The sequence below is a fragment of the Eremomyces bilateralis genome (assembly GCF_010015585.1).
Source record: "Eremomyces bilateralis CBS 781.70 unplaced genomic scaffold P152scaffold_37, whole genome shotgun sequence".
Lineage (NCBI taxonomy): Eukaryota > Fungi > Ascomycota > Dothideomycetes > Eremomycetales > Eremomycetaceae > Eremomyces > Eremomyces bilateralis.
The window spans coordinates 124,806-144,556 of NW_022985103.1; the positions used below are offsets into that span (position 1 = coordinate 124,806).

At 51.2% G+C, this 19,751-nt stretch overlaps 8 protein-coding genes across 8 annotated transcripts; 5 read left to right on the plus strand and 3 right to left on the minus strand.

Moving 5' to 3' along the window:
- Nucleotides 1-1,307: 1,307 nt before the first annotated feature.
- Nucleotides 1,308-3,456, plus strand: P152DRAFT_462644 (uncharacterized protein). The gene has a single exon (XM_033680391.1). It carries the CDS (start codon nucleotides 1,433-1,435, stop codon nucleotides 2,993-2,995), a length of 1,563 nt encoding a protein of 520 aa, XP_033530001.1. The 5' UTR covers nucleotides 1,308-1,432; the 3' UTR covers nucleotides 2,996-3,456.
- A 709-nt stretch (nucleotides 3,457-4,165) lies between these two features.
- P152DRAFT_477400 (nucleotide-diphospho-sugar transferase) lies at nucleotides 4,166-5,510 on the plus strand (the record flags this gene model as incomplete). Its single annotated transcript, XM_033681579.1, has 4 exons — nucleotides 4,166-4,250; nucleotides 4,418-4,942; nucleotides 5,015-5,235; nucleotides 5,289-5,510. 4 exons carry the CDS (start codon nucleotides 4,166-4,168, stop codon nucleotides 5,508-5,510), a joined length of 1,053 nt encoding a protein of 350 aa, XP_033530002.1.
- Nucleotides 5,511-6,577: 1,067 nt separating this feature from the next.
- P152DRAFT_462647 (uncharacterized protein) lies at nucleotides 6,578-7,677 on the plus strand. The gene is made up of 2 exons (XM_033680392.1): nucleotides 6,578-6,938; nucleotides 6,987-7,677. Exons 1-2 carry the CDS (start codon nucleotides 6,795-6,797, stop codon nucleotides 7,599-7,601), a joined length of 759 nt encoding a protein of 252 aa, XP_033530003.1. The 5' UTR covers nucleotides 6,578-6,794; the 3' UTR covers nucleotides 7,602-7,677.
- Nucleotides 7,678-9,233: 1,556 nt separating this feature from the next.
- On the minus strand, nucleotides 9,234-10,957 carry P152DRAFT_485540 (uncharacterized protein; the record flags this gene model as incomplete). The annotated part of the gene is made up of 3 exons (XM_033682049.1): nucleotides 9,234-10,649; nucleotides 10,766-10,831; nucleotides 10,885-10,957. 3 exons carry the CDS (start codon nucleotides 10,955-10,957, stop codon nucleotides 9,625-9,627), a joined length of 1,164 nt encoding a protein of 387 aa, XP_033530004.1. The 3' UTR covers nucleotides 9,234-9,624.
- Nucleotides 10,958-11,662: 705 nt separating this feature from the next.
- On the minus strand, nucleotides 11,663-13,265 carry P152DRAFT_485541 (alpha-ketoglutarate-dependent taurine dioxygenase). The gene is made up of 4 exons (XM_033682050.1): nucleotides 12,935-13,265; nucleotides 12,152-12,884; nucleotides 11,970-12,103; nucleotides 11,663-11,917 (listed from the first exon to the last, which is right to left on the minus strand). Exons 1-4 carry the CDS (start codon nucleotides 13,139-13,141, stop codon nucleotides 11,795-11,797), a joined length of 1,197 nt encoding a protein of 398 aa, XP_033530005.1. The 5' UTR covers nucleotides 13,142-13,265; the 3' UTR covers nucleotides 11,663-11,794.
- On the minus strand, nucleotides 13,186-13,510 carry P152DRAFT_224607 (uncharacterized protein). The gene has a single exon (XM_033674515.1). It carries the CDS (start codon nucleotides 13,393-13,395, stop codon nucleotides 13,222-13,224), a length of 174 nt encoding a protein of 57 aa, XP_033530006.1. The 5' UTR covers nucleotides 13,396-13,510; the 3' UTR covers nucleotides 13,186-13,221.
- An 875-nt stretch (nucleotides 13,511-14,385) lies between these two features.
- Nucleotides 14,386-16,775, plus strand: P152DRAFT_509902 (allantoate permease; the record flags this gene model as incomplete). The annotated part of the gene is made up of 12 exons (XM_033682631.1): nucleotides 14,386-14,443; nucleotides 14,557-14,724; nucleotides 14,777-14,884; nucleotides 14,936-15,135; nucleotides 15,187-15,359; nucleotides 15,409-15,581; nucleotides 15,633-15,706; nucleotides 15,756-15,845; nucleotides 15,891-16,040; nucleotides 16,156-16,267; nucleotides 16,324-16,481; nucleotides 16,594-16,775. The coding sequence occupies 12 exons, from the start codon at nucleotides 14,386-14,388 to the stop codon at nucleotides 16,663-16,665; spliced, it is 1,536 nt and encodes a 511-aa protein (XP_033530007.1). The 3' UTR covers nucleotides 16,666-16,775.
- Nucleotides 16,776-18,402: 1,627 nt separating this feature from the next.
- On the plus strand, nucleotides 18,403-19,504 carry P152DRAFT_517628 (uncharacterized protein; the record flags this gene model as incomplete). The annotated part of the gene is made up of 4 exons (XM_033683021.1): nucleotides 18,403-18,607; nucleotides 18,655-18,762; nucleotides 18,927-18,992; nucleotides 19,048-19,504. The coding sequence occupies 4 exons, from the start codon at nucleotides 18,403-18,405 to the stop codon at nucleotides 19,425-19,427; spliced, it is 759 nt and encodes a 252-aa protein (XP_033530008.1). The 3' UTR covers nucleotides 19,428-19,504.
- Nucleotides 19,505-19,751: the final 247 nt, after the last annotated feature.

Genomic DNA, 19,751 nt, shown 5'->3' on the forward strand with positions numbered 1-19,751 from the left:
GCTTCGTCCGAGACGGGAATTATTAGAGCATAGTACCGCCGAAAATCCCCATCAAGCTTTTTTCGCCCGGAGCACTAGACCATACGGGTATGACTTATGAGTATGATGAGCAATGCTGGGTTTGCCTACTACTGTACTCATCTACACCGCCGCGGTTTGGTATCCTTCTGTATGCTGTCACATATGACATGTTCCCCTTGCCAATTCTCATTCCTGGTCGTCAAACCATGTCCGTGTCCTTTATTCAACCCCGGGAGCCCCGAGCACATCGAGTGGCCCACCGGTCATTCGGTCGGCTTGATTATTGATATTCAGCAAATTATGTTCACCCGGTACTCCCGCAATGCTTGCTACTTCGCCAATTTTCTGCTCTTGGACGAAGAGCGGGTCTACAAAGTCATCCCCTCTATATGTTCGAATCGGTGGTCTGATCCTAATAGACGGCTAGACGAGTAGACATTAACCAGGAACCACAGAATACAGCGCCGATCAAAGCCATCCCTAAGGTTGACGCCAAGTCGTCTTGCCGAGATACATCTAGGTGGCACCGGACATAAAGGGACAGTCGGCGTTCAAGTTTCGCTCACCTGAATAAAGAAATTGCTCACCGTTTCGGTCCCTCCGCTAGACCAATCGCCCTTTAAGTGCTTTGGCGGCTTCCTCACACAATGCTCACAAATCGCTCATAACTGAAGGCGGAGACGATCAGCAGCACCGTCGATCACATACCTTGATTCCATATATCAAGATCTTTCCAACCACAGCCAGTACCGGTGGATTGGACTGTGTGTCTTCGGAGCAACAAAGGAAACGCAATTCCCATCTCTGCGCCAACCGACCTGCTTCTGTCCGCATCAGCCCTATAGACGCGAGCAAATAACTTCCTCCCCGCTGGATCCTCGATCCCACAGAGTTCACGCATACACCGTCAAGGAAACACAGGAAGTCCCAAGGCGACGTGTGTACAACCGATGATCGAGCCAAAACACTCATCATTGACTCCACCGCTATTCTCGCGACGCGATACGCCACAATACTGGCTAACGGCTGCCAAGGTCGTCCACCATTCGGACCACCAGGGTCTAGATCGCGGGGTCGGGACGAAGAGGTCTGCGAAAAGCAAACAGCGGAGAATTGGCGACTACTACAACTTGGAAGCAAGTTCCATTATCGGCCACGATCCACGAGGGTAATCTTTTCTCTTTCTTCTTTCGATCGCGGCTATTGATTAGGGACGTCTCTTTTCTCAACGTCGCGTCGTCGGTTTACACTCGATTAATCGTAGTAGCGACTAATCCCGCCATACAGACCTGCAGGTTTAGCAGTGGCTCTCATTGGTCCACTCGAACTCGATACGAGACACGGTCGGTGTCCGATCCACACCCCGCCCAGGCTGATAGACGATCACTCGATCAGTACCACCGTGGTAACCATGGCCAACCATGAGGACTACCCGATGTCTCGAGATGTAGACACACTGCAGGCCGAAATCCGAGAGTTACATAGTCAGCTGGCCGACGCGGAAGCGATACGCAATGAGCGAAACCTGCTCAAGAAGGCTGCGGAAGAATTGCGGGAACACATCGAGGCGGCATTGAGCCAGATGAGCAAATGCCAGGCCAATGAGAAAGCATCACAGAACACGGCAAGCCGACTCGAGGCGCATCTGGAGGAAGCCAATGCACAAAAGCTGGATGTACTCGAGCACAATCACGAGTTGCAGATAGCGTTGAGGGAGAGGGATCGGAAACTTAAGGAACTGCACGCCGAAAACCGGACTCTGAAGAAGACTCAGGAGGGCGATGGCGTAGGACTAAAGAAGGTGGATAGTCTGCAGCAGGTCTCCGAGGCCGTCCACTCGAGGCTTCAGGACGAATTTCGCGTGGCCTCCACAAGAGTCAAGGACCTCGAAAGGAGATTAGCAGACGCGGAGACCAAAGCGAAGGTACTTCAAACGGAAAAGGACCAGGTCACCGCTCTACTTCACAATGAGATTCGCCGCCAAACGTTCCAAACGAATCAAGAATATCCCGTATCCTCCCCTCTCGGCGCCAAAACCGATCTCGCCGCTTCGATCGCCGAAGTGCAAGCGCGTGTGCAGGACATGATTACCAGCACGGAAAGTGGCACGACTTACAACGCGCCCTACCAAACCGAAACCGATCCGATGAAACGGATTGCTCAACTAGAGAAGGAAATCGACTATCATCTCAAGGACATCGTCCTGTACAAGCTCGATGTGAAAGGCTACCGGAAGGACCTCCGGCGGGCGAATTCGAAGATTCAGAAGCTCAAGCAACATCTTGGTTCGGGGCCGGCGATGTCGCAGCAACCGAGCATCACCTCCATCAACAGCACGTCGACGACGACTACTACCGCTAGCAGCGCTTCTTCGCCGAGCACCACTAGCAAGGCCGCCGCCATGGGCCTGGGCCTCAGTATCGCGACCTCAAGTCATATTCCCACCGTCCTTCCTCGCAGCGACGATGGCCACGCCTTCACCGGCACCTCGTTCCCCGACCCGGGTCCTTCGTCCCACCCCCGACCATATCCACACCACCCAACCTCGCATCCTGCCTCCATCCATCGAATCCCCTTCGTCCCAACCACCCACGACCCTCCCCCCGCCGCGGCTCACAATACGAAGCGTACCTTCCGCCCCGTGACGCCTCCCCCGGCGAGTTCCTTCCAAGCCTTCGCCTCACGGAGCCCGCTCCCTAGCCCCGGCGGCCGGTCGGCGAGCCGGGGGCCGCATCCATGCAACGGCGGAGATGGGGGACGGCCGCATGCGAGCAGTGTGGGGGAGGGGAGGAGGGAGGCGGAGGCACGAGGCCCGGAGACGAAGCTGGTGAGGCCGAGGAGGAGTATGAGCGAGTCGACGATGAAAGGGGTTGATGGGACGATGGCCAGCGGATCCGCCGGATCGACTCCAGGCGGTCAGGGAGGGCCAAGTGTGTGGGAGACGGTGATGGGGTTACGGGGAAGAGGAAGGTGATGATTGATATGACTGAGTGGAGATGCCAAGGTACGATCGAGAAACTTGAAAAGGAGATGTGGGTTGCAGGCAGGGGGACAAAGCTTGACTTCTTGGGTCTGTTTAGCGCGAAGTACTGGTCGGTAACTTGTAATATTATGTCTTGAGATACCCCTGATAAAAATAAGTATAGCAATTCACAAACACCAGTGCGAATGACATGGTACGACCTTCGTGTACGATACCACAGAGTACCTAGCCGAAATACCATTGACCTAATTCCCGGAACCCCTGGATATCGGGACTCGAAAACCGGGAAAGCCTTCGGGCTTATCGGGTACCATCCGTCGAAGCCGCCTTGGCTCCTTGGCTTCCTTGGCAACCGGGATAATAACGTGAACACTTTGGCCCGAGTGGCGCCGCCTCCCGCTTGATAGTCAGCCCTTAAAGCTTAATCACCCTTGGCACACCACTTCGGGTAGAATCAAAAAAGGCCGCGCGTCAGTACGTACAGAATTCTGCGCCACCACCAATCGGTTGGGTTGACAAGGGACGTATTCCGTATTATTCTGGACGGGATCGATGTTCCTTAATGCTTGGACAAATAGACTTGGACGATCATCCGAAGTGCTATCTTTGAAGTAATACTACTAAATACTACCATTGCCTGCGTCGGGTTGTACATACAACATCTTCCTCCACTCCTCCAGAGTCCAGCATGTCGTACTGGTACTCCTTACTTCAGAGCATTCCCTCTTGCACTCTTCGCTGAGCCCGAGCCTGCTTCCTACCACGGAGTATTATTAATTTATTATTCCCCTCCCCAGCATTCCTTGGGTGCCTAGTCCTTGGTTCCGACCACTGGTGAAACAGTGAGAACCCTTCGGATAGACTCACGCGACACTTGGTTACAATTCATTGTACCTCTCTCCATCATTCTTTACTTTCCCCAGGATACGGCCTCATATTCCTTCATCTCGTTTCCGTCTCCATTTCCATCCGGTGGGCGTTCTGGTGACTGGTCGCGTGGTCTTGGATATCATGCGTTCATGACATTCGTAGATTCGACTTCGCCTATCAATTAGAATTTCTTTTGCGACGGTCCCTGCTTCCACTGAGAATCGAGCACGCAAGCCGTGAGCTCCCCCCACCCTCCCTTCCTTCCGTCCTGTCCTTATCACGGGTCCGATCATGATGATTGCGAATCGTTCGAAGTTCCTCCTCCCCGGAATCATTGCGCTTGCGCTCTCCGTGCTGCTGTTGGCGGCATTTACCAGTATGTTCTCCATATCCCAGTTTCTGTCGCGTGACGTCGATCCCTGGATCTGGTCGCCCTTGATAGTCCGAGGGGCATCTCCTGTCGCAGCAGGTATCCTGGCATTGCGACTTCTCCAGCCCTGGATTTTCCTTATCGTATGAGAACTTTGTGCTAACATGCAACAGAAGGGCCAGCGTACTACAATTACAATGCCGTCGACCCATGGAACCATCTGAAGGGTGCGCCGCCAACAGATTTATCAGTCTCAACCAGCCCGAACTCCACCAACCCTCTGTCCCCAATCCTCGTCGACCGACCGCATAAAAAGCGGGTCATCACTACGTCCGTCTTCACGTCCAGCTACGTCCCGCTCGCCATGATGCTGGGCTACTCGATCATGAAACACAACGATCTGGCCGCCATGGAAGCGGAAATGGTCGCCATGATCCTCAAGGACGACGGCCAAGGGAATGAAGGCGTGACGGATAATGACGTGGGATACCTGATGAAGGCGGGCTGGCAGCTCCGCGAGGTCGAGCCGCTGGACTTCGAGGGCACGACGGTCAACGAGTCGCTGATCCTTCCGCACCATCGGTTCAACCTGAACAAATTGCAGATCTTCCGGTGGACCGAGTATGAGAAGTTGCTCTTCATCGATGCCGATTGCGCCGTGCGAGGCGATCTCAGCGAGCTGTTCCACATGCCAGGGCGTGAGTCTCCATGCTATGTTCCGTGATAATTGGCTCCGTCGACGGAATGCTAACCGTATTGTTTCCCTGTAGCATTTGCCGCCGCTCCGGATGTCTGGTTTGACATACTGGTTGACGACAAGTTCAACTCGGGAGTTATGGTCCTCACCCCGAACCTCTCCATCTTCCAGGACATGCTCCAGAAGCTCCCGGCGATTCACCAGCCGGAAGACGGTGACCAGGCCTTCCTCCAAGTGTATTGGAAGTTCCGATACTTCGGCTTGCCCTACCGGTACAACCTGAACCAGGTCATGGTAAGTCGATCCTTCCTTCACAACTGAGGATCGGAAACTAATAGTAAATCCAGTTCGCACATTTCCGCTCCGAGTGGGACAAGCTGTGGGACGAGGCCATCATCGTCCATCTGACTACTCACAAACCCAACCCCGACCCGGCCAGATGGTGCCTGCCCCCTGGCGAAGGGACATACAACTGCGAGGAGTGGGGTCCGCTAGGATGGTACCGGGAGTACTTCACGGAAATGCTCCACGCTTTTGATTTAGTCGGGGAGATCGATGTGCGGGGTTGACTCCGCTCTTCTGGATATACCCCTTTTTTTGGCGGATGAATATAGCAATTCATGGCATTGGGCCGGCGTATTTCCGCCCCATCTGAATGGCGTTGGGAATCGATGGGTCGCCGAGCGGGCGGTCGGCTTGCTGACCATAAACTCGATTGGTAACTTAAGGAGTCGCTATCCAAAAGATGGAGCGAGACTGTATAGTATGTTATAGCGATAAGATTCCCTGCACGGATTCTCAATCAATGCTGCCAAGAAAATTCGTTTTAGCGATATCCGCGTTATAACGATTGGATTCGCCTGTACGGATTCAATTGTTATAGCGAAGGTTGACTGTATCATGATTTGGATGTCCGGCTAGCGCGAGATTCGGTCCATAGCACAGCTCTACTCGGAAACGGTATATCGTGAGAGTCATGACATCCGTACGGTCCGAGAAATACACTTACTGTTGCCCTGCTCGATCGCGGCTTTAGTCCATGCGTCCAACTTTGTAGTAGAGGCGTGGAGGCTTGGAGCCCTGCAGACTGCAGTAATTAGCATCGGAATTCGGATGGACATGGGTCTCGGCGATCATTCCCAAAAGTCCGCAGTCCACAGTCCAAACAACGATGGTAAGAAACACGTCTACAATTTCTCATTTGCCCTGTATTTATCTGGCTATCTCAATATTGGAGATGCGCTCATCGCAACACCTTATAAGTAGGACCATTAATTCACTATATGCGCTCTTTCGCACGGTTGCGCTCACTCCAGCTATCTCCGAATCGCTCTCCTCCTAACCTCCTTGCCTTGACGTCCTCTGCAATTTTCAGGATAGAATCCTATTGCACAGGACTCTGCACGAAATGACGAAAGTAAGGGCACATGCAAGGCACCGAAAGTCCCGTCTTGTTTCATGAATCATGGAGGCGTTCTTTTCACAAAGAAACTAATCATCACTGACAATGCTTATGGTTTTCCGTTGCGCTGTTCCCCTGCGGCGAGCTGACAGCTGAGGGTTGGCTCGTATTTCCGATGCATGCTGACCGCAGCGGATCAGGGTTATTCGCCCAGGCGGGCAAATCATCACGTATATTCCGTTCTTTAAATGCAGGCAGTTAGTCAGATCAATCTCCCAGATCCATTTAACCTCCATGTCATCCCAAATCTCGGGTTCTTAGTTCAAGTCTCTACTTCGGCGTTTCTGCTCTGAAATTCCCTTTGCTTGTGTCCATCACCGCGAGGAGCTCTCGCAGACGGACTCCGATTTCGTTTCTTATACCGTCTATCTCCTAGATCCCTTAGAGCAGAATGGCTCCTCCATCTGAGGGCCATAGACTAACTCCCTCCCTATCGCCACTCAAGCAGATGGTCCTCGTCGATCAAGCACCGCTAATCAGCCCTGGTCACAAAACCCCAGACTACGACGAAACCCGGCTACAGAAGAAAGACGACGTGCGTTCCTCCTCCACTACTATCATTTACCACTAATACAAGCGGCAGTCCCTCAAACGAATCATCCGTCGCCTCAAGTTCGTCTCCCGCGCCCTCAGCACCCTCCTCTCCCTCGCCACCCTCATCCTCCTCGCCATCACCCTCCAAAGCTTCCTCTCCACCCGCTCCATTCGCCGACCCGTCCCTCACACCGGCATCCCCCGCGGCCCCTGGTCCCGCGACTCCAAAGTCTGGCCCACCTACCTCTACCTCGGCGTCGCCATCGCCTCGCTCCTCCTCCACGTAGGCATCTTCATCGCGTACCTCCGCTCCGTCCGCGCGGCGAACCGCGCGGCGACCCTCGCCACCGGGTTCACCTGGGCTGTGACGCTGATGAACCTGGTGATTTGGGTCGTCGGTGCGGCGACGTATCGCACGGCGAAGGACGACGGAGGGGGGGCCGGGTCGGACTTGTGGGGCTGGTCGTGCAGCGCGGTTGCGGATGAGATCCAGGGGGTGTTTGGGGAGGTGCGGTTCCAGTCGCTCTGTCAGGTCCAGGGATACAGCTGGTATTTGGGGATCGTGCAGGTGGTGGCGGCGGTATTGAGTGCCACGATCCTGTACCTAGCGGTGTCGCGGACGAGGACGAAGAACGAGAGGTGGAGGACGGGGGGTACAACTTGAGATAAAGATTGCAAGAACTTCATTTTTTATATTATATATGATATATACGAATATCCACAGATACCTATGACGAGCAACTCCAAAATTCCCCAACATTTCCTCAATTGATTCTGTTCAGGTTGTTACTAATTAATAATAAGAATCAATTTAACGTACTATTTGGATCCCTTTCGGGTCTATGAGCACGGCATTCTATCTGGTCTGCCGCGGGCAAAAGTTTCCCCGTAGCCCTGAGGCTGCGGGTACATAAAATCCCGCCTCCTCCCTTTAGTAGACTATCTCAAACGTTTATCATCTATCCATAAGAGTCGGTGTTTCCGCCTACGCGGAGAGCTTATTCTGGCACGTCGTGGAGGAACTGGAACGGTTTCCAGTCCTCTATTACCTCCTCCTCAACTTCCTTGGCCACCCGGTATTGCTCTAGGCCTCCCGCATCGATCAGCCACCTTGCTGCGTGGCACACCTTGTCCCTGTCATGCAATATCCTCTTAAAGTCCGTTGTTCCAGCTCGTTGGAGGAGCGCGATCCTCTGGTCGGTCCGCTGCGGGCAAAATGCAAGGAGTTGGTAGAGAGACTGTCGGGGGGCACCACACTCACACGCTGGGTGGATTCCAGGGACACCAATTTTTGCGAGCCATCCTTTAACTCCAACTACCTCAGTCCGTAGTGCCATGAGCGCCGAGGCCTCGTGTTTCTGAAGGCCGTCGTACCGGTTAAGGCACTGGGTTTCCCACGGGTCCTTCCATGTCCTTGCTCTCCTTCCTGGTCTGGCCGCTTCGGCTTGCCATCTCTCCCTCCATTTCGCTCGATACTTGTCCTGGATCATCCGGTGCGGGCCTTTTCGCTATTGTGTCTGATATCCCCCCTAACTGGTTCGGGCCGGGGGAACAGAAGTCTGTCATACTGGGTCCGAAGCGTACACAACGCGGGTTCAGGTTTAGACCGGATACGGCGGGGTCGGCCTCGAGTTCGTCTCGGGGGAGTAGAAGCAGCATCCCAGACTTGCGTCAGGGCTCCCTCAATCTGGGTAGTGACCTTGTGGGAGTTCGTCGATGCTGCTCTTTGGGCGGCCCGTTCTTGGACGTAGAGTTCGATTGGGGGAACGTCCGCCTCTCTCTCAAGCGCGGCGATTGGTGTCCGTTTGTAAGCCCCTAGGATCTTTCGTAGACACTTATTCTGAACCTTGGCTAGGTCCTTCATTTTGCCTTCAGAGATTGGCTCACCCTGCTGACAGACTCCCCAAATAGGGGCGCCGTATGTCATAATGGGTCGTGCAACCGCTGTGTAGAGCAGCCTCGATTTCCGGACGGATGGTCCCCATACCGATGAAGTTACCCTCGCCAGGGAGTCGAAGGCCTTAAGTCCCCTCTGTGTTGCCCGGAGGATATGGTCCTTCCATGAGAGGGATTGTTACTAATTAAGCCTAGTTAGTTAAATAAGGACTAACTAACTAACTTAAGTTAAGGTTGTTATTCCTGGAGTGGATCATCTAACAACCATCGAAAGTCGCTAATTGGCTGTGAGCCAAGATCAGCAGCTTTCCTGGTTCCCGGGCTGTGCGTCCGGGCAGTGCCCATGACAAACAACCCTATCTTGACCTCATCTCAAGTTCGCAACAGACACCCTTATTCAGCTTACTGTCAACTGATGTTATGCTGTTTGGCAACAAGGATTGAAACGGTTAAACCTCTGTTATGATTGATTTTATGACTCCCTAGTTTACACATTGCGCTTTTTGAGATTGGCCTCCTTCATGTTTGTCATGGTCCATCGAAAGTGAATGCTCCTTCAACATGTGCCACCATCCTCCACGTTGCAACCTCACTGTAGCCGAACCAGCATATTCATACAAGACGATGCTTGTGAAAAGCCGCAGTACATTAAAGACAGGAAGGAAAGGAAATAAAGAAAAACGAAAACGAAAGTTGGAAACAGCCATGGAGCGATCAGTCTATTTCGACTGCAGGCGGATCAGATGATGTCTGATGCTGGTGCTAATGAATCAGGTCCTACGATGGTAGAATCAGAAGGCAAGGGCAGCGACAACTCCGATGACGACCGCGACCGTAGAGACGAGAGACTTGGTTCCCGGGCCTGTATAGACAGACATTGTGGGGCTCGGAGGCACAGCACTCGTTCTATTCGTGGACACTGGAATAGTGGAGCTGCCAATCAAGGGAGAACCCCCGGTAGCGGAGCTTCGAGGAGCCGATGAAGAGCTGCTGCCTGAATGAATGTTGGGAGAGCCCTCAGTCATGGAGACTGGAGTTGACGAGGTCGAGGTCGAGGTCTCCGTCGCAATTGCCGTGGAAGTGAGGTGGAGCGTGGAGTCACTTTCGATTTCGGACGAGAGTTCGGAAGCCCCGCTGCAAGGCACCTCAGTCACACACTGAGCGACTTGAGAAGAGTTGGCCCAGGTGGGCATCGACATTGAAGCGGATGCAACGCCGGTCGAGAGTAGCAATGAAGACGGCGGCAGAATAGAGCTGTACGAGACTGAAGGAATTGAGAAGCTCCCAGGGCCAGCGGCGGTAGGTGAGAAAACACACACCGTGGTCGTTGAAAAGATTGTGGTGGTCTGGATGACTGTAAACGCGGCAGGGCAGCGGACTGACGCGGGACAGCTGAGGACGGTGGATGCAACGGTTGTGTGCAGAGTAGAAATGGCGGGAACTGGAGTCACAGTGACAGTGATTGCTTCAGTTTCAGGCTCAGAGGCAGTGGGAGCGACGCCAGTAGAAACCCCCGTGAAGGAACCGTTCACGAAGCTGGGCATTCCGATCGTGCCGGTCCCGATGATACCGGTCCCGATTGGACCTGTCCCGATGATGCCGGTCCCGATAAAGGCTGAGCCACTACCAGGGACGGCAACAGAAGATTGGTTGAATCCGACCCCAGTACCGGACGGAATTGGGATGATCGTGACCGTGGCAGTGGAGGTGGCGCCAGAAATCACAGTGCCTTCAAATTGAGACAGACTTGGCAGCACGGGAGAGCCTTCGGTGCTAGAAGCATCCTCAGCAGCGACAGAGCTCCCATATCCATGATCTACAGCAAGGTTAGCTTGGTCTGGGGCCAATGGAGTGATGTGATGAGTTTGTCTTGAGATATTGGGGGTTGTTTCTGTTGTTGCAGGCATCCGCATCACTAAGAATTTCACTTACCATGGCTAGAGCTGGAGGATCCGATGTCAACGGGACGAGCTGCGATGACATCGCCCATCAAACGATCTAAATTGGCGATGTTAGAAGATGGTGCAGGCAATTGATGATGAAGAACTCACTGCGATCATAAAACTGACTCCCAGCAGCGGACGAGGCTGCGGCCATGAAAACAGCCAGCTTGGAGAACTGCATGTTGTCGAGGAGATCTCGACACAAGTGGGATCACGAACTTGAGTAATGAGAATTAGCTGATAGCTGACACCGATTGAGCGAAAGTGAACGAGCGATGAAGGTTGATGAAGAGCGAGTGACTGGTGAGAGGAATTGGGAATTGAGCGAGTGAGAGAGGATGGGAGAACGAGAGAGAGAGAGAGAGAGAGAGAGGACGAGCGAGTGTGTGATGTTTGTTTTGGAAGTGAGCGGGAAGGAAAAGGATTTTAAGAAGGAGCAGATTTCCACAACCGAGTGAGGATTGGAAGTCGCGGTCAATTTGCAGCTTCGTGTTGATGCTGTGGCCGGCTGCTTCATTCCTTCACTGCTGTTTTGGGCAGGCACCGAAGTGATGGGAATCTGTCACTTCCTAATGTGGAAAGAAGGGTGGTCGAATCCAATTACATCACTCATTGACGATAGGTGATTGGTTCGATGCTCCCCTCGTCCCCTAACTACCAGTTCCAGTTAAGGTCCTATCACGCACTAAAATATTACCGGTATCTCGCAGATACCTTCTACAGTCCACATCTAAGGTAATGGAATGAATCAATATAGGAGATTAAAGATGAAAGAAGGCAACGTGCGGAAGACTTCATAATGGTTGGTTTGGTTTTCGGGTTTCATTATATTAATCTATTTATCCCCCAGTTCAAATTCACATGTGCATACATCAATCATGATGGTGTTTCATTAGACCGACCCAGCTCTGGCCTTTGCAGCGATATCATACGAGCCACAGCTCCAATTTCGACGGGAATTCGAGAGGGAAATTCCATTGAATTGACAATCCCCCCTATCCTTATGCCGGATTGAGCTCTACTTAGGTTCCGCAACATAAGGAGTCTCAATCGGGGCTTCTCCCTGAGGGGTAATGCGAGCCAAAAGTCGTCGTTCGCCGGTCGTCCAATCAACGATGGCAGAGTGCGAAGTGACGCGGTTCTGTTCTAGTTAGCCACTGTTACCACTCAGGCCTTGGTGGAGTTGAACTTACATCCCAAATAACCACAGTCCCAGGGGCCCATTTGACGCGAGCCTGATAGTCAATGCCCCGGCCAATGTGGTCGTACAAGAAGTTCAAGAGTGCTTCGCTCTCTTCGTCCTTAAATCCGACTATTTTCCGAGTGACTTGATGCCAATTAGCTAAGGATTTAGCTGCTGGGTAGGAAGACTTACAAATTTTATTCACAAATAAGGCTTTCTCGCCAGTTGCCGGGTGAGTACGCACGAGAGGATGCTCCGAGGTAATGCCCTCTCGTTTCACTATTCCCTCACGTTTCTTGCTAAACTCGACTTGTTCGATTCCAGAGTGAACAGCCTTGAGTCCATGCAGACGCTCCTTGAAAAGTGGTGACAACCGATTGTAGGCCTCGACCTGATTGACGAATGCAGTGTCGCCACCGACTTCCGGAACATCCAAGGCGTACAAGAATGTGGTGGCAGGTGGCTGCTTCTCATATGTGACGTCAGAGTGCCATGCGACAGTGCTATTCCGATTGCCCAAAATGAGGTCATATTCGCTCGTATTGACAGTTCGATGCACGATCATGAGCTCCGGATGGCCCTCAGCGGTTGGACCGGTCGGGTGGATGTGGAGAGGGCCGAAATGGCTTCCGAGGGCGACGGCCTCTTGAGGTGGCAAGTCGGCGAGGTCCTGGTTGCGGAATGCGACAACCTTTCGCTGGGCAACGAGCAAGGCGAGCTGGTCTTTGCCAGCGTCGCTGAGCTTGCTGAGCTGGACTCCAGAGACTTCGGATCCCGTGGTGGGTGTGAGGTGCTGGAGCTTGAAGCCTTCCGTCAGAAGGTCCTTGAAGGTTGGATCCGCGCCTTTGCCCTTCTCGATGTGCTCGAATGGCTCGAGGGGTGGATATTTCTCGCCATGGTCCCAGACAGGCAGATAATGGGGGTACTGTGTGATCGTTAGTCCACGTCTACGGCAATTGGAGTGTGACAACATACAGTCGCAGGGACAGCGTTATCACCCTCTTCGTCAATTGCCCTTCGGATTTTAGGCTTTGCCTCAGCGGCCTTTTCCTCAGCGGTCTTTTCCTCAGCGGCCTTTTCCTCAGTGGGCTTTTCCTCAGCGGCCTTTTCCTCAGTGGGCTGAGGATCGGCCTGAACCGAGATGGGGAGATTTTGGGTTTCGGTAGATGTCACGGTGGCCATTTTCGGTGAATAGAAGTTGATGATCTAAGTACTCTCAGTCTTTAGCTATGGATTAAAATAGTAATCTCGATCCTGATGAATCAACAGCATCGGCGCGGGCCACTGAGAATATATACTGCATCACCTTCGAAACGGTCAACACCATAAAGCATCAATATCGGATATAGCGGCACCAACAGGATCGTCATTTGATCATATTTTGTCGATTGATTCCTAAGATGCTCCAATGGTTCAGCGTCCAATTTTGGTGTCATTTTTCAACACGAAGGCGTATGAGATGTAGTGGATTCCCTCGTCTGAACAGACCAATTGGTAAGACTTCTCAGACGGGTCAACCCCGCAGTCTCGCATACTACTGATCCGATTATCTGATAACCCTGTTCGGTGTATTTGCTGCTACAGACCCGTATTCCAATTTCAAGCCGTTGCTTCAGTTGCGCAGTCGACAATGCCGGATTGCGGGGATCCCAACCTTTTCTGACCTTCAGAGCAAAACGATCCCCCGTTTAAGCAGTAAGACACCTATTAGCTCATTATCGAACGATAATAATCGTCTCGATGATTCGTTCCCCGGTTCCTGGCAAAAGTAGTGCGCTGTAATGTTTATAGTGCTAACGATTGATGGGCTAGAAGTGCAGATTGCGTTATTACGACCATGAAATGATACAATCGAGCCGTGGGGTATTTCTGGTCCCATATATCCCCCTGCATTCTCCTCGACATTCCGACTTCGGAATACATAACAAAATCCTATTGATAATATCGTGAAATCAAGGGGAAAATCAGAAGTCGGGCGTGAAGCTGACTTCTCGATATAACAATTTCGGATCGTGACATTAAATCAGAGAGGACTGAATTGGTGATAGAGTGACGGGAATGGGATCATCAAGGGATAGTGTCGCAGACCAAGGTATCATCTATGGGGGCCTTGGCCTACATCTCTGATACTGAACCCTTATCAGTCACCACATCACTATGGCTGAGAAGGGCTTTAGCCTGTATCTCCAATACTGAAAGCATATCAAGCACATCATACTCACGATGGATGTCATGCTATTCTTGGTTACGATGCAGGAGATGATAAGGGCACATGGTTCTTACACCATTGCTACATCGCTTGGTATGGAGTCTCATCGGGACTATAGAAATCTCGAGAAGTATATTTGACCTTTCTTTCCTCCCCTCCGATCCATCTACCGAAATGAATTGGAACGTATCCCTATTCTTACCTGCCCTACAACGCAATGACAGACAAGCGCCCCAAGGACAACGGGAAGATGATTCCAGCATATAGTCCGAACAGTATGGAATTGAAGTAGGGCCTGCGGTGGCAAGGGTTGTCCTGGACAATGCAAAGTTGGTGACAGCAAAAGGCAACATTATCACCAAAGAGGGAGCTATCGCGGCCACTGGAGAAACCGACCCAAACATTTCCGCCAATCCCTTTGAGGATCCCCAGATCCGAGACTACTACGTTGGTGTCTATGAGAAAGCAAAATACGAGTGTCGACATGTCTTCGACGCGGAGGCCACATGTACAGAAGAAGAGGAGAAGAAGATCGTCAAGAAACTTGACTGGCATGGTATATACGCGATCTAGTATCTAGGGATTCGACTTATGATTACTCGTAATAGTATGCTTGTGGGCATGTATTATGTTCTTCAGTCTACAGATTGATCGTGGAAACATCAATCAAGCCGTTTCGGGAACATTTTTGAAGGATCTTCACCTTAATACTAACGGTGGGTGGTCCGGCACTACCTTATCATTTGATATCTGACTTACATTATTAGATTTCAATCTTGGCCATACCGTGTTCTTGGTGTCTTTTCTCTTGGCCGAGTTACCATCTCAATTAGTCTCGAAGAAGTTTGGTCCAGACCGCTGGATTCCTACCCAAATGGATTTATGGTCCATAGTCGCCATGTCGCAAGCGGGGCTTCGAGGCAAGCACGAATTTCTTGCAACTCGTGCTCTTCTTGGAATGCTTGAGGTGTGTTAGCTGATTCCCATAATGCGTCCCTGCTGATCGAATCGAATCTAGGGTGGTTTCATCCCAGATCTAGTACTTTGGCTCTCTTACTTCTACACTAGTCGCGAGCTTCCCCTCAGGTTGAGTTTCTTCTGGACAGCCTTGAGTATCACTGGTATCATTGCTTCGCTTCTTGCATTCGGAATCTTCCATCTCGAAGGCCACCATGGTCTTGCTGGCTGGAGGTAGAGTTCCATTTGCTTTATTCTGGGACAATGATTGACACACTTTCAGGTGGATCTTCTTAATCAAAGGAACGCTCACACTTGCCCTTGGCATTGTGTCCTTCTTCCTCATGCCGGCATCTGCAGCCCAGACAAAGACGTGGTTTCGACTTAAGGGATGGTTTACTGATCGCGAACTTTCTACAGTGGTGAATCGAGTGTTAAGATATGATCCCCGCAAAGGTGACTCAACCCTATATCTAGAGGCGAGCCGAGACTGATCCATCGCAATAGGAGGCATGCATAATCGACAGGCAATCACCCCACGTCGACTGTGGACTGCATTGGAAGATTATGATCTCTGGCCAGTAGGTATTTTCTTAACTGGGCTCCAGCGGATGCTAACTGTGGATCAAGATTTACATGCTCGGTATCATATGTTTTATTCCACAGGGACCACCAGCTTACTATCTCACGCAAATTCTTCGGAATCTTGGGTTTAACACAGTAAGTATTCCCTCTACTGGGCGTTCCACCAGCTAATGTCGTTAGTTCAATACCAACCTTCTTACCATTCCATCAGGAGTGGCCCATATGATCACTCTTATCGGCGTTACCTGGCTAAGCGAAAAATTTAATCAACGCGCGCTTTTTGCCATGCTACAAGCCATATGGACCCTTCCTTGCATTATTGCTCTCCGAGTGTGGCCAGGTCTCATGAAAGAACAAATGGGCCACCTTTGGTCTACTCGTCGTGTTACTAAGCTATCCATATTGCCATGCTATTAACGTGTAAGTATACTCCAATGTCGGATAGGCGCGAACTCCCGTGACTGGAGCTAATGACTTTCGGTATTTTTGCAGGGCTTGGGTGTCGAGAAACTCGAACAACGTTGGCTCTCGCAGCATATCTGCCGCCCTATGCAATAGTAAGCTATGTTCATTTCGGCTTCCAGTGCCACCAGACCTAACGACACCGCTCCAGTGGCCGTTCAATTGGGCGGCATCGCCTCGGCAAACATCGATCGTGACGATGACAAGCCGTTGTATAAGCGAGGCAACCAAGTCTTGATTGGAATCAACGTACTGAGCATTGTTCTGTGCCTTTACGCAAAGGTATACTACGTCATCAAGAACAAATTCGTGATCGCAAATGGAATGCAATGACTCCTGAGGTAAGTTTGCCGAGTTTAGCTTCGTGGATCCTGTCTACTGAGGATCAAGACTTCGTGTCGTTTGCTGACTATCATCCCAGGAGCGCATTGACTACACGTACAATACTACGGACACTGCCAGTCGGCAACTCGACTTCCGATTTGCCCATTGAGACTCAATGTCCGATATATCGAGCTCTATTCGGCTTCCCTTGTCCGTGTGGAAGCGCCAGCAAGTGTACCCAAGCGGAACTGCGGACTGACGGGCAAGAACTTGTCCAACCTTACCTATAAATTCAACGTCATTCGTTTCCAAACGATATCCCTTCGGTCACCAACTCCTGTTGATGTTTAATGATTTCATTTGCATTATGGAGATGTTTCCCGTCCTAGACATGTCAATACATTTGTGGTTTCTAGCAGGGGTTTATCTACATTATATTTCATATCATCGAACACACCAATGAAGTGGCCGTCATCTTTCAACGTATTGACTTGGGGGTGTACGGTTGAGTGAAAAGCGCTGGTTATTAGCTATCTATGACAGTCAGTCAATATACGTCCTGGATAGTCTTACATTTGCTTTTGTATCCGAACCTGATCTGTAGTATGACTGATGAATCGTAAATATTCTTGAATGGTCCTATATCGTGCGACTTTGCGCTGGTTCGCAAGAGAACTCACTACCGATATCCTAACGCTCGAAAACAGCCTGCCGCTGCCGATGGACAGTCCTATTAGCCCTAAATCTGACTTCTTGCTGTTGGACTCTGGCCTCAAGCTAGATCTCAATTTTCTGGTGGTATATTATGATCTTTCAGGGCAATGAAACGACACTCCTCGGTCACCAAGTCGATGACGGGGTGTCGCAGCTCGCCGATGTTGGGCAGCATGAGGCAGTGTCGAACCGAATCCCGCATCGTGTGCTCCGAATAACTAAATCATCTAACTGACACGGCGGGAGAAACAAGTACTACCGGATTGAACAGACTTAAATGGAATATCAACACGGCTTTCACCCTTGTTGAATATCCACATCCCAAATGTCTCAGCACCCCGCAACACCGACTATGAAAAATGCCAGCAGAGTTCAAGGGGTGGAATGAGAACACTCTCACCGCGTAGAAACGTCCCAAGCACCCCCAAACTCCAACCGTAAAAAATTATCCAAGTCCCGACGGGAAAGGACGTCAAACGACAGCAAACACATGGGCGGCAGGGAGCGGGGGCATTGGAAGATGTCGCTCTATTCGCCTTCTACTAGATTATCTATGAGCTGGCTCAATCTTCATGCACCGTTAAGTCAACTTCCTTCTGCCTACTTCCGCCAACACTTTTTATGCCTTGGAAATCTCCAATCTGGCTGGTTGTGTTCTCATATCATATCTGCTCAGGTGCTCAGGGGCCGAAGCGGACGCTATACCCAAAGGGAACTAGCGTGTTAACCACTGATACGACTGATGCTGCATTATATGAGAGCCTGGAACATTTCGCTTGCTTCGGGCTCGATATGCTGAGGGGAGTTACCTTAAAATATGGGAACCATGAAGGTGTTAATTCTAAGCCATTAGACACTTATTGCTTGAGGTAGAGATCACCAATCTGCACGGTTGCACCAAACAGGCCCCTGAATCGGGTAGGGAAACACAGTGTCCGCTGTACCACCGCCGACCGCTTCCAAATGTTTCCTAAGTAATTTTGAAACCGTTGTACAGCCAGACTCCATGGATATATGTGCCGCTACATATTCTCATGGTAAAATGCTCTAGATGTTGGATTTGGTTCTGCACACCCCGCTTCAGTGTCTGAGACAGAGCAGCTCGGTTCATGGGCAACAGGTGAACATCATCACAGGACTTCCGAGAATCTCCAAAGGGGGAGAATAAAGGTAATATCTGTATCATCATCACATGTGCCCATCACATTGCCGTGTGGGGCCTAGTTCAAACCTGAAGATAGCACATGCAGGTGACCGATGGTCAAACACAAATAAAGTCGACCTTCCCTCTCAGTGTTTTCTACATTCCACTCCTACATTCCACTCCTACATCTCACACCTACCTAAATCAACATCATCCAACTCTCTGTTCATTCGCTTGAAATCTCGCACACTAGGTACGTATTGGCCTTGTAGGTGATGATATTTACTGACAGAAGTCAAGCTTCGTACTGCAAACCAAATACCAAACCATCAGTCCTCAAGTCGACCATCGTCAAAATGGTTGCGATTTCTAAGCTCTCTGTTGTTGCTGCGGCGATGAGCATCACTGGTAAGTTCCGGTGCCTTCTCCACTCCAGAAGTTCTGCAATCGGGATTTTATCAATGCCTATTCCCATGACCTCATGTCTTGGTCTACAGGAGATGATGGTGATATGGGATTCAAGCGACGTTTTTTCTACTCCAGATTGCCAAGGCTTTTATGCTAATCGGCAGTCCCAGTCTCTGCCAATGACCTTCTCGTGGCGAATGCCAATGGGGTTGGATTACAGGCCCGACATGGTAAGCATCAGTTTCCTCACTTCTAGCTGCTGAATATGACACTGACACGGTAAAGATCCCGAGACTGTCACGGTCACGGTGACTCCGGACTCTTGCCTCCATTGCGCTCATGAGACGTCCGCTCCACCTACGGCCCCGATCGCCAGCTCTGATATTCCTGCAGAGTCCACCTCGGAGCCGTTCCCTCTCCCTCCTTCGGGCATCCATTCCTCTACTCCTTCCGGCGGCGATTACTCAGGCACCATTAGCACCAGCATGACGGCATCTGCTCCGTCCTCCATTCATCATGCCACTACGAGCACCGGCCACAATGAGAGCACTTCTTCTGTGCCGTCCAAGACCACGGTACCTGCTGAAACCAACAAGGCTGCTGGAAAGGTCATCAACGGTGGAGTCCTTGGATTTGTTGCTGGTCTTGTGATGGTAATGGCCTAATCAAATCATAACTCATCCCTGACGACACACCTCCCTACTCCACTACGCCGGATGGCATCCCATAGCTGATCGCGCATTTCCCTCTGCTTTCTCTCTCAAATACCCAGGTGAACGGCGGAGGATTGGTGGACTGGTTCCTTGGGTATAAAATTTGCATTCACGGATAATACTGAGTGGCTTCCATCTCTACATAGCAAAATGGATCTCTGATTCAACCCCTGTTGTCCCCATCTATGCCGTGGTGATGCCGTAGAACACCTTCTTGGGTCCGAAAACCTGAAAACCTGAAACCCGCGGATCACAACCGAACGCAGGTAAAAACGA

Coding starts and splice junctions, on each gene's coding strand:
- P152DRAFT_462644 (XM_033680391.1), top strand. CDS start 1,433: ATGGCCAACCATGAGGACTACCCGATGTCTCGAGATGTAGACACACTG.
- P152DRAFT_462647 (XM_033680392.1), top strand. CDS start 6,795: ATGGCTCCTCCATCTGAGGGCCATAGACTAACTCCCTCCCTATCGCCA. Junction 6,939..6,986: donor GGCTACAGAAGAAAGACGAC/GTGCGTTCCTCC, acceptor TACAAGCGGCAG/TCCCTCAAACGAATCATCCG.
- P152DRAFT_485541 (XM_033682050.1), bottom strand. CDS start 13,141: ATGGCCACCGTGACATCTACCGAAACCCAAAATCTCCCCATCTCGGTT. Junction 12,885..12,934: donor ATAACGCTGTCCCTGCGACT/GTATGTTGTCAC, acceptor ACGATCACACAG/TACCCCCATTATCTGCCTGT. Junction 11,918..11,969: donor GGACTGTGGTTATTTGGGAT/GTAAGTTCAACT, acceptor TAACTAGAACAG/AACCGCGTCACTTCGCACTC.
- P152DRAFT_224607 (XM_033674515.1), bottom strand. CDS start 13,395: ATGACACCAAAATTGGACGCTGAACCATTGGAGCATCTTAGGAATCAA.